Raw genomic sequence first — 12,591 nt, forward strand, 5'->3', positions numbered from 1 at the left:
TTTCCTCATCCATGAAATGATAAAAAAATGATAGGCCAGGCGCAGTGGCTCACGCCTGTAATCCCAGTACTTTGGGAGGCCAAGGTGGGCGATCACTTGAGGTCAGGAGTTCAAGACCAGCTTGACCAACATGATGAAACCCTGTCTCTACTAAAAATACAAAAAATTGGCCAGGCCTGGTGGCACGCACCTGTAATCCCAGCTACTCAGGAGGCTGAGGCAGAAGAATTGCTTGAACCTGGAAGGCGGAGGTTGCAGTGAGCCGAGATCATGCCATTGCACTCCAGCCTGGGCAACAGAGCAAGACTCCATTTCAAAAACTAAAAAATAATAAAAATGATGCCTACCTTGCAAGGTACTAAGCTTTATAGACATGGCTGTGAGCCCTTAGCACCATGCTTGGCAAGTGATTCTTCCTACCCTGGTTAGGTTGACAACCCAGTATAAACAGATGCGCTGCTCACAAGCAGACACAGAACCGAAGCCCTCAACAGTGAACCAGTGGACAGTCGAGGGCTTCCAACCCTGTGACTTCAGGCTTCCCAAATACACAGTTCCTGAGTCATGGAACTAGCTAGAGGGGACCTTATACTGATGTTGTCTAAACTGCATTCTGCCTCTGTACTCCCTTGTGTCAAAAGGTTGTTTGATAAAGAACAGAATCCATAAGATAGCCAGGACAGGGGTGAAGCTCCTGGAGAAGATGGACTGTTTACCTTTCCATCTGCTGATTCACCTTAGAAGCACGTGTGGTTTCTTACTCAGGTGGTAGGTTAATTACAGATCCGTAAGCATTTCCTGATTCCTACAGAGGACCCAGCACTTTGCAAAGATCTGTAGGGAATTCAAGACAGGAGCCCCTCTGTTCCCATGGAGATTGCAGCCTAGCTGGGGAGAGACATGGGCGTGCAAGGAACACAGGGGGCATGGAAGGCCAGAGCGCAAAGAGGGAGGGCAGGGAGCTGTGTGAACTCACCGATGGGTAATGGTGACAGCTCATGGTTCAAGTGTGGGTAGACAGGAGCTTCACCTGCCTCCACCAGGGACTTGCGAGGGCCCTGTTTTCGGGGCTCTCGTGCTGTATCTTGCCCATCCTTTTCCCCACCAGCCATAGTGCCTGGCCGCCTGTTTCCCCAAGTGAAACATGTCCGATGATATGATCATGAATAATGATCATCAGCTTTTTAATTTGAGTTGGGGCCGGGCGTGGTGGCTCATGCCTATAATCCCAGCACTTTGGGAAGCTGAAGGGGGCGGATTGCCTGAGCTCAGGAGCTCAAGACCAGCCTGGGCAACATGGCAAGCCTGTAGTCCCAGCTGCTTGGGAGGCTGAGGTGCAAGTATTGCTTGAACCTGGGAGGCGGAGGTTGCAGTGAGCCAGGATCGCGCCACTTTACTCCAGCCTGGGCAACAGAGCAAGACCCTGTCCACCCCCGGCTACAAAAAAAAAAAAAAAAAAAAAATTGAGTCGGGGAAGCCATGCTTTTTTTTTTTTTTTTTTTTTTTTGAGACGGAGTCTTGCTCTGTCGCCCAGGCTGGAGTGCAGTGGTGGGATCTCGGCTCACTGCAAGCTCCGCCTCCCGGGTTTACGCCATTCTCCTGCCTCAGCCTCCCGAGTAGCTGGGACTACAGGCGCCCGCCACCTTGCCCGGCTAGTTTTTTGTATTTTTTAGTAGAGATGGGGTTTCACCGTGTTAGCCAGGATGGTCTCGATCTCCTGACCTCGTGATCCACCCGCCTCGGCCTCCCAAAGTGCTGGGATTACAGGCTTGAGCCACCGCGCCCGGCCGAAGCCATGCTTTTCAGAGGCAGAAGTCAGATTGCCGTGGATTGAGGAGATCGGCAGTGAGAGTGGCCATAGCAAGTGTTCCGGAAGACAAGCTGGAAAGAAAAGGAGAGAGGATGGGCTGTAGCTGGAGGGGCCTGGGAGAGCTCTTTCAGGATGTGTGAAGGTTCTGAGGCTGCAGAGCTGAGGGAGAGCGTGAGGCTGGATCATTTGTGGTGTGAGGGTTCCCAGGTGTGGGCAGCAATGAGCTGCGGCTCCCAGAAGGGCAGTCCATCCTGACGGGGAGGAGGGACACTTGAGGCTGCAGGGCAGCAGGGCAGGTGGGTTTGCAGGTCAGAGTCCGGAGGTTGAAAGCATTCGTAGTGGAGGGCCCTGGCTTTCTCAGGAGGTAGGAGAGAGGTGGTCTACCACTGGGAGCTGACACCGTGGCTTGAGGAGGGGGCTGGATGTTGGCAGCAGTTACTAAGGAGGTGAGAGATGGAGCTGGTAAAGGCCAAATCCAAAGAGTGTCAAGTGGTCTGGGGGCCCAGGTGAGGATGGAGCCACAGGTGGGGTTTTCTAAGATGGTGCTGTGCAGAGCCGGAGATGCAGGGCCACGCAGGGTGCAGAGGAGCAGGCTGAGTGGTCAGCCCTGCAGTCAGTTAAGTCAATCGAGGAGGAAATACTGGGAGAGAATGGAAAGATCAAGACCCTGGAGGTCTCTCTAAGAGGCCAGCCGGGCACAGTGGCTCATGCCTGTGACCCTAGCACTTTGGGAAGCTGAGGCAGGAGGATCGCTTGAAACCAGGAGTTTGAGATCAGCGTGGGCAACATAGTGAGACCCCATCTCTACAAAAACTAAAAATGAAAAAAATTACCCAGGTGGCATGCCTGTAGTCCCAGCTACTCGGGAGGCTGAGGCAGGAGGATCACTCGAGCCTGGGAGCTCAAGGCTATGGTGAGCTGTGATCGCACCACTGCACTCCAGCCTGCGTAGCAAAGTGAGAACCGGTTTTTGTTTTTGTTTTTTAATTTTAATGAAGCCAAATGACCATGGTCAGGAAGGTGAGGTCCTGAGCACCCCAAGGAACAGGAAGTGGCTACAGAGGGGTGATGTGTTTGTGATATGGAGAAACAGTGGATGATGACAAAGCCCTCAAGGAACTGAGAGGCCGTCTTGGGTGGACCATTATGTGTCTGTTGACTTCACCTGGGAGGGTAGCAGGAGTGGGGGTGGGGAGAACTGAGTCAGGTGTCAAAGTCCCCTGTGACTGTCCAGGCTGCTGGAGATCAGTGGATGACAGCTTCAAGAAGGGGCACAGGTCAGCCGGGTGCAGTGGCTCATGCCTGTAATCCCAGCACTTTGGAAGGCCTAGGCAGGCGGATCACTTGAGGCCAGGAGTTCAAGACCAGCCTGGCCAACATGGTGAAACCCTGTCTCTACTAAAAATACAAAAATTAGCCAGGTATAGTGGCTCATGCCTGTAATCCGAGCACTTTGGGAGGCCAAGGTGGGCAGATCACCTGAGGTGGTGAGACCAGCCTGGCCAACATGGCAAAACCCCATCTCTACTAAAAATACAAAATTTAGCTGGGCATGGTGGCGCACGCCTGTAATCCAAGATACTGAGAAGGCTAAGGCAGGAGAATCGCTTAAACCTGGGAGGTAGAGGTTGCAGTGAGCAGAGATCACACCACTGCATTCCAGCCTGGGCAACAGAGTGAGACTCCATCTCGAAAAAAAAAAAAAGAAAGAAAGAAAAGAAAAATGGAGAGGCACAGGTGATGTGACCACTGTGGCCCAATACCTACAAAGGTCCAGGGGAGCCTGCGATGGCTGCTTCATGAGTGCTGCCATGTGAGGCCTCCCTCAAGGCTCTCGTAGGAATCAGGCAGCTAGATTTTCCCCAGACACAGATAACCTCATGAAAAAGAAATGATGCCTGCCTGCCATCCCATTCATAAGTGGGACAAGAGATGGAAGGAAGGAGGGGGGCAGGAGGCATTGGAGCTTGGGGTCCCTCTCTATCCCCTTCCGTCACTCGCTTCCCTGCAGCCGGCTGTGACCACAAGGTGACATCCACCAGTGGTACCATCACCAGCCCCAACTGGCCTGACAAGTATCCCAGCAAGAAGGAGTGCACGTGGGCCATCTCCAGCACCCCCGGGCACCGGGTCAAGCTGGTAAGGGGACCCTCCCCACTCCTTATGTGGTGTGGCCACCCCCGGTCAGAGGCAATGCCCAGAGCCACACAGGCTGCAGGCTGAGCCCAGAGGCCTGGTATCCCCAGGAGACCCCGTCTGGCCTGGACAGAGCCCCTTTCCCAGTATAAGTTAGGGGCATCCCTGCCTTTGCCCTATTCCTGGGACCTCCTTCATTGTCATCCCCAGCTGTGGCCACTCCCATGGGTGTCCGTGAGGCCTAGGTTTGGGGCCCCCGTCCTCGCCCCACCTGCCCTCCAGGCAAATTTTTAATCTGTGCTCCTTCCTCATCCCCCTAGACCTTCATGGAGATGGACATCGAGTCCCAACCTGAGTGTGCCTACGACCACCTGGAGGTGTTCGACGGGCGAGACGCCAAGGCCCCCGTCCTCGGCCGCTTCTGTGGGAGCAAGAAGCCTGAGCCCGTCCTGGCCACAGGCAGCCGCATGTTCCTGCGCTTCTACTCAGATAACTCGGTCCAGCGAAAGGGCTTCCAGGCTTCCCACGGCACAGGTGCTGTCATTGGTTGTGGGAGATTTTGCTGAGCCTGGTCTCTAAGACAGGGGTAGAGTCGGGGGTTACAAAGCGGGTATGAAGGCATAGAGGGACTGAGCCCTGTGACCCAGGGCCGGGGGTGTGGGTGATGCAAACATCGTGTCCTGAGAACCAGGCCTGGGAGGCAGGGATAGGAGGATGTGGTTAGGGATTAGGATGGCAGTGATGACGATGGGCAGGAGAGGTTAGGGAACTCAGGGACAGTGAGGAAAGCCCCCAGAGGTCCCCCTGAGAGCATGCTGGCCACTGCAGCAGCCCAGCCACACACCAACTCTGAAATATACTCTATTCATTCTCCGATATTTATTTATTTATTTATTTTTATTTTTATTTATTTTTTATTTTTTGAGATGGAGTCTTGCTTTGTTGCCCAGGCTGGAGCACAGTGCTTTGATCTTGGCTCACTACAACCTCCACTTCCTGGGTTCAAGTGATTCTCCTGCCTCAGCCTCCTGTGTAGCTGGGATTACAGGAGCCCGCCACCATGCCCAGCTAATTTTTGTATTTTTAGTAGAGACAGGGTTTCATCATGTTGGCCAGGCTGGTCTCAAACTCCTGACCTCAGGTGATCCTTGGCCTTGGCCTCCCAAAGTGCTGAGATTACAGGCGTGAGCCACCATGCCCAGCCTAGTCTCCTGATACTTATTGACATGTAGTATGGATGAGGCTGTACCCTAAATGCAGGTCCCACAAACAGACCAAGCAAAGATCCCAGCCCTCGAGGGGCTTGCTCGGCTTTCACTTGCTTATTCAGCAGCCATGGACTGAGCTCCCCTCTGCGAGAAGACTGAGGGGCACGTGACCTGAATCAGGCATGAGCCCTTCACTCCTGCTCCCAACCCCATACTAGGAACTCACAGTCCAGGAGAGAGACAAGGCAGGCACCGCCCGTGACAGCATGAGTCCAAGCGGGAGCCAGGCAGGAAGAAAGGTACCCCGGCCTAACTGGGCATGAGCTGATAGAGGCATTCAAGGCAGGGGGAGGTACCCAGGCAGAGACGCAACCCCAGCCCAAGCCCAGGGTGTGCCCAGGTGACAGCAGGTCATTTGGTTTGGCCGGAGCAACGGGTGTGTGAGGACCGCAGGTGGCGGGAATGATGTGGTTGTAGAGAAAGGCTGGAGCCCAGGGGGATGCCTTGAGTGCCAGACCAAGGATGCCACGAGGGAGCTTTGCAGTCTCCTCTTGGGTCCTGAGCCACCTGTCAGGGCATCCCCAGAGCTGACGGTCCACAGCTTCTCCTCTTCCCCTTCAACTCAGTCCCTGACCCAGCCCGACCTGGCCCTCTCCCCAGCTCCTCTAGGCAGACCTGAGTGCCAGGTGCACAGAGGCCAGAGGGCCTGGGGAGGAGGGTGGCCCCATGCACTGTCCTCTGCCCCTCCCAGCACAGGGTCACAAACCGGAGGCCTGGAACTCCATCTGGCCCTCAGACCTGCTATGTTTGGCCCAGGCTGTGTTTTTTTTAAATGTGAGCCAACGCTTAAAAGGTAGGGGTTTTCATATAAAACCCAGATGTACGGCTTCTCTCCTGAAAATGGAAGCTGCGGCAACACTGGGCCCACATTCTTCCATGACAGCCGTCAGCTGGAGCAAATGAGCAATGTCCTCTTTAGACAAAGTGTGTGGTGCCTCGTGCCGCCGCTCCACGCTGCCTTCCTCTCAGCGAGCCTCACCGCCTGTCCCCCTCAACCTAGGGCCAAGGTCCCTTTATTTAGAGATGGGGCAGCAGAGCACTGTTCTGGGCCAGACCCCCACCCACCCATCACTGGCCATGTGGCCTTCGTCTAGGCCTCCACCCTGCCGTGAGGATTCAGCATGGCACGCCTTGGAGCCTGGCACCTCCGGTGCTCAGGGCTGGTGGCCAATCTTGTCCTCTACAGAGTGCGGGGGCCAGGTACGGGCAGATGTGAAGACCAAGGACCTTTACTCCCACGCCCAGTTTGGCGACAACAACTACCCTGGGGGTGTGGACTGTGAGTGGGTCATTGTGGCGGAGGAAGGCTACGGCGTGGAGCTCGTGTTCCAGACCTTTGAGGTGGAGGAGGAGACTGACTGCGGCTACGACTACATGGAGCTCTTCGACGGCTACGACAGCACAGCCCCCAGGCTGGGGCGCTACTGTGGCTCAGGGGTGAGGCCCCTGCCCCTTGCCCTCCTGGCCCCATGCCCCACACTGTCCTCCACCCTTCTTGTCCCAATCCCCAAGACCTAGCGCCCACACAGGCCCCGGAAGTTGAGTGCAGCACGCGCGTGGTGCTGCACCCAGAGGCCCAGCCTGGTTGGGGCTGCTCAAAGACACTGCCTCATCCCCGATCTAGGAAACCCAGTCCTTTCTGGGCAACCTAGAGGTTCCTATGGCCTCTGACCCAGGCCTGCTTCAGAACCAGTTGGCCAGGGCCTGCAAGGGATGGAGCTTCCCCTGTCCCTCCTTTCCTTACCCCTCCTCCAAGGCAGCCCACCAGGGCCTGAAATGGGGGGCAGAGGTTGGTACCAGAGCCTGGGACAGGGGGCCTGAGCGGAGTGGCCCTCACCAGTCCTTTTGCTGGAGCCATAAATACCCTTTTCATTTCCTCTGCCAATTTCTCCTCTTGGTGAGAGGCCAGCTTGTCCCAAAGCTCTTCCTGCTGCTGTCCCAGTGGCCCCTGGGCACTGCTTCTTGGTCCATAAAATGGCACATTCAGAGGCAATGAGCAAAATTCAACTTGATGGGCTTTTACCTAAGGACATGGGCTAGCCTTATGCGGAGGATTTATTTTCCTCCCTGTAAGAGCTTGCAGCTTCTTTTTTTTTTTTTTTCTTGTCCTTTCCTGAGGATTTCAAAGAGACAGACTTTTCTTCCTACCCATCTCTCTCTCTTCCCCCCCGCCACCCTCTCTCTCTCTGTCTCCCACACACACACACACACACACACAGGCCCACCCGCTTGCATGCCCTTTGAAACACACTGTCCCTCCTGTCACCTCCCTGGCCCCCTGCCTATCCCATGGCTGTGTCCCAGGCAGCCTAGGTGCCCCAGGAAGGGTTAAAGCTCCTGGAAGCTGCAGCAGCTGCTGGACCCAGCATTGGCCCAACCTTCCCCAGAAGCAGAGCTTTAGCCCTCGTGTGGCTGGCAGGGGCTGGGACAAGGTGGAGTCTGAAGCAGCTTGGCTGCCCTGGTGTCCCCTGGCTGCCAGGCTAGTGTCCCCTCCCCTCTTTGCTCTTTCTTCTGAATCACACACGAAATTGGATGTCCCCAGGTGTCTTCTTCCAGAGACCTCCCCCAGGCTGAGTCCACCAAAGGGACTTGGGGAAGGATCAAGGCCTCCTGGCACAACTACTGGGAATGTCCTCAAGGTTCTCAGAAATGATTTCTTCTGTGCCTGGAAGGCCAGGGTGTTGACGTCCGATGCTCTGCCGCCTGACCTCACTCAGTAGGCTTGCAGGAGGCATCTAAGAAGGGCCTGGGAGCAGACCTTGGCCAGGTGCCAGAGGAGAGGCGGGGCGAGGTGTAGGGACGGCAGAGTCCAGGTCTGGGGGACACTGTGCTTCTCCCCAAAACTTCCTCCACACTCCAGCAGAGAAGTGGCCGTGCTGTCTTCCCTAAGAGTCCGCTGGGACGGCAGGAAGTCATGCCATTCAAAGAACCCCTCCCTTTGCAAAATACTTTGACATCAGTCCGGTCCTTTGCTCTTCCCTAGCACCCGTCCTAGGCATGGAGAGCAGAGAGCTTTTGCTCCTGTTTGTGGCTGAGGGAAGTGAGGCCCAGAGATGGGAGGTGGCTTGCCTGAGACTATACAACTCAGTTAGTAGTTATAGTAGAGCTGGGTTTACAGGAACTTAGTTCTCTTCAGCCCACGCCTTCTCCCCTCCCCAGGTTCCTCATTAAACTAGCAAGAAGCCCCATGCTTCAAGGGGCGGGGAGAATCTGGTGGCTGCCCGGGAGCCTCCTGCCCCTCAGAGCCGGGGATCTTGGGGAGACAGGAGAGCAGCCCCAGCCCCTCTTCCTCCACCTTACTCCATCCCTTTTCTCTGCCAGCCTCCTGAGGAGGTGTACTCGGCGGGAGATTCTGTCCTGGTGAAGTTCCACTCAGATGACACCATCACCAAAAAAGGTTTCCACCTGCGATACACCAGCACCAAGTTCCAGGACACACTCCACAGCAGGAAGTGACCACTGCCTGAACAGGGGCGGGGACCGGAGCCTGCTGCCCTTGGTCACTTAGACTGGACAGTGGGGGTGGGCGGAAGGCGACGCACCATACCTCTCCCCCAGGCCCCAGGACCTGCAGGGCCAATGGCCCGGTGAGACTGTCCATAGGAGGTGGGGGGAACTGGACTCCGGCGTAAGCCACTTCCCCACAACCCCTCGACCAGCAAGGGGCCGGGGCCGGGGAGCAGAGCTTCCCCAAGACATTTCAAAGTCACCATTCCTCTCTTCGGGGGCCCTGCCTGGTGGCAAGAAGGAATGTCAGCAGGACCCCGTTGCCGTCCCTGTGTCTACACGCTGTATTGTGTATCGCCGGGGGCATTATCTTCATTGTAATGTTCATTTCCCACCCCTGCTCCAGCCTCGATTTGGTTTTATTTTGAGCCCCCACTACACCCCCCAGTTTCCTGGGGCACAAGTGTCTGTGTGTGTCCCCCAGGAGCCGCTGTGGGAAGCTGATGGGGAGGGGATGGAGGAACAAGACAGGGCTTCTCTCAGGCCCAGTGGCCGGTCAGCCACACCAGGGCACCACAGCCAATAAACCGAAAGTGTTACAGCCAATATCCTGTGCCAGATGCTGTCTGGGCCGTGGGGGCGGGGCTGTCATGTTCCAGATGTATGGGCTTGCTGTGGAGGCCGGCACGCAGCCAGGGCACCTGGCATCGTGGACTGCCCTTCCCTCCCCTGATCCCAGGCCCCCGAGGGTGTGATTTCACACTCAGGCACACATGTTCTCGCAGGCACCCATCACAGCGCGCACACACACCACATGCTCTGCTTGCGGTCCTCCCACATGAGGGGAGGGGTGGAACATTCCATAAAGAGGCTGTTTGGTAGGGAGGGAAGAAGGATGTGAAAGGGGTCAGGGGTGTCTGTCCGTCTGGGTTTTCTGTCTCTGCATCTGGGGAAGGAGCAGATGGGCTGCAAGGGTGTCCACCTAGGTGAGCAAACGGGGGCCAGAGAACCCACATCAGCTAGGACAGGTCCAGTTGGCCCCTGGTGCCTGCCTTCCTGCCAGTCAGATGCCAAGTGCCGCTCCCCATGGATCCCCCTGTCTTCGTGGAGACAAGAGCCAGAGCTCAGCAGCCACTGAGCAAACATCCCAGCTCTGGCCCCTCTTCCCAGGCGACCCAAAGCTATGTCTTGTCCGGCCTCCTACTCCCTGCCATTGCCCACCCCGCTTCCCCATCCCAGACCTGTGCCTCCCAGAGGCCAGGAGGAGAAATCACATCTCAGTTCCCTCTCTCCCCTCTTTCTACGTGGCTCTCAAAGGGAAAGAAAGCCCAGAGCAGCCCCAGCTCTTACGCCCGGGCTGGCTGCTCCCAGGGTCCAGGGAGAGCTAGATGGCCTGCTGCAAGCCCCAGGGTTTCCTAGAGCCTTCAGTGGACTGGCAGGCTTTTCCTGGCTCCTTCCTGAGGCTGTGCCAGATGCTGTCTGGACCTGCAGGGGCCCCCACTCCCCGGAAGCAGCCTGGCATGGGGGACTCCATCTTGGCTCTTTAAGCAGAAGGTAGTAGTGGAAAGCAGGCACGCTGCGAGTGTTGGATGTGTACACAGGGCCCTCTTCTTCCAGGAAACCAGCCTGCTCTACTGCTCAGGCTGCAGCTGTCTCCTCCAGGCCTGACCACCAGTGTGGCCCTGGGGCCCTAAGAGAGAGCTAGAGGTGCCCACAGGAGTTACTGCTTGTTGCGCCAGTAAAGTCACAGGCTGTGATGTCACAGCCTCTCCTCCCTGCTGCTTCTTCCTCTGAAAAGGAGGCTCAGGACAGCCTGGAGGGCCATGACAGAATGGAAGGATCCCTACACTTGTGCAGCTGCCTGGGCATCTCACCCAGACACTGCCCACCCACTTGGCATGAGCTCTGCCACGAAGTTGGTGGTCAGTGGCCATAGGTCTCCTTACCAGCCCTCTGGGTCCTTCGGAAGCTCCAAGGACCACAGTCCCAGCTCATAGGCCAGGGTCATAACCCTGTCCAGGCAGGGGCTCCAACCCACAGAGATACATTGGGTCCCCCCCACCCCAAACAGGGTTCTTATGGACAGCAACCGCCAGCTAGAGGCAGGCTCAGGATAACCCATGCAGCCACCTGGGCACACGACTCAACACTCCATCACCCACAAACACAGGTTCCTCCAGCAACTCAAGAACCCGCCCAGCGAGCCCTCCAGACGTTCCATAGGCCCCTCTTCAGAGGTAGGCAAGGGGCTGTAGTGCCCTAGGTCGAGGGAAGGCCCAGCCAGGAGAACTTTGGCACAGAGTATCTTGGAGACCACCCACACCGAAACTGACGCAGTGCAGGAGCCCCAGCCACAGTGGGCGCTCCCAACCCACCCCATGGAGTGAACAAAGATTTTGAAGACCACCAAGGAGGTCCACATGGCAGTTTCAGATCCTCTGCCCTGGTCAGCCAAGAAGCAGGGGTACAGGCCTGTCTGGATGCCCAGATGTCCACCCCCAAGGGCTTGCAATCGGGCAGGAGGCAGCCCAAAGCAAGGATAAGGGCATCCATTTGATAGAGAGGGAGGAGAGGGGAGGACGAAGAGGAAGAGGACAGGGAGGAAGAGGAGGAACACTCAGAGGACGGAGGCTGGAGAGTTCTGAGGAAGACAAGATGGTGGCTGGAGAGGAGGAGGCGGGGAGAAAGGAGGGAGAGGATGGAGAGGAAGAGGACGAAGTGGAGGAGGAGCAAGGATCTGCCTCCTCAGGTGACGGAAGCCCCTCAGGCGCTGGTTGCAGGCCACTGATGCGTATTTCAGAATCTGATAAATTGATGCATTCTGCGGGCCCAGCCTACCCTCACCTTCTAGCTGCCCAGGGTTCTAGACGAGCCTCCCACCCCCACCCAGTGCAGCTGCCCCTCTGCGCAGGTGATTCCATGGTAGAGGAAGGTACACTTGCTCCTCCTGTGTCCAGCACCTGAGGTCCCCTGGGGGCTTAGCTGAGGTCCCCCGGAGTCCTGCACTCATGATAAGCATTCACATGGGAAAAGCCAGGATGCAGCTGCCCCGACCCTACACTCCCAGCCCCAGTAGCCAGGTCAAGGTAAGCACATCCCTGGGAGCTTCAGACTTTCTGGAGCCCTCGGCCAAGAGGGCAGCATGAGCCTGGCAGTCAGGAGACCTGGCTCTGCCACGCTTAGCTCGGTGACACTGGCCCGCTGCCCCCTCCCTGGTCCTCTGCTCCCTAAACCTATCACCTGTCCCCAGCACCCTTCCTGCCATGTCCTGAGAGACAGATTTGAAAATCCAACGTCTTGTCTCCGAAGCAGTCAGAGGGCAGGGCACCAGGCAATTGAAGTGACTGGAACCCTCAGCAGAGATGTGGCAGCTTCCAGGGACAAGCGTTGGCTCAGCTGTAAAACAAGGAAAGTTGAGTGCCTGGCTCTGTCCCTCACTCCCTTTTTCTCTTTTTCCCTGCCCCTCCCTCTAACCCTACAGGATCCCCAGTAGTAAAAAGGTGACAAGCTTGAGAGCAAACAAAACCCATTTTGAACACCAGCTCCACCATTTGGTGGCTATGCGACCCTGGATGAGTCACTTCTTTGAACCTCAGGTTCTTCAGTGTGGGGTGATATGGTTGTGAAGGAATGAGGCCAAGCACAGTGGCTCATGCCTGTAATCCCAAATGCTTTGGGAATCTAAGGTGGGAGGATCACTTGAGCCCAGGAGTTTGAGACTAGTCGGACCCTGTCTCTACAAAAAATGTTTAAAAAATTATCTGGGAGTGGTGGTGCATGCCTGTAGTCCTAGCTATGCAGGAGGCTGACGTGGGAGGATTGCTTGAGCTGGGAGGTTGAGGCTGCAGTGGGCTGAGATCACACCACTGCACTCCAGTCTGAGTGACAGGAAAAACAAGGAATGAGATAACCTTTGAAGAGAGCCGGTCA

General features: G+C 56.5%; 1 protein-coding gene across 2 annotated transcripts in view; it reads left to right on the plus strand.

Moving 5' to 3' along the window:
- BMP1 (bone morphogenetic protein 1) overlaps positions 1–9,267 on the plus strand; it is a 48,145-nt gene extending 38,878 nt beyond the window's left edge. For both annotated transcript variants that reach the window (XR_650457.2, XM_003902512.2), the window contains exons 17-20: positions 3,822–3,949; positions 4,267–4,480; positions 6,401–6,651; positions 8,536–9,267. Coding sequence is in view for 1 of the 2 variants with exons in the window: in XM_003902512.2 (XP_003902561.2) it covers positions 3,822–3,949; positions 4,267–4,480; positions 6,401–6,651; positions 8,536–8,670 (728 nt within the window). In the remaining variant the exon portion in view is untranslated. The remainder of the gene's footprint in view (positions 1–3,821; positions 3,950–4,266; positions 4,481–6,400; positions 6,652–8,535) is intronic.
- Positions 9,268–12,591: the final 3,324 nt, after the last annotated feature.

The sequence above is a fragment of the Papio anubis genome, chromosome 8 (genome assembly GCF_008728515.1).
Source record: "Papio anubis isolate 15944 chromosome 8, Panubis1.0, whole genome shotgun sequence".
Classification (NCBI taxonomy): Eukaryota; Metazoa; Chordata; class Mammalia; order Primates; family Cercopithecidae; genus Papio; species Papio anubis.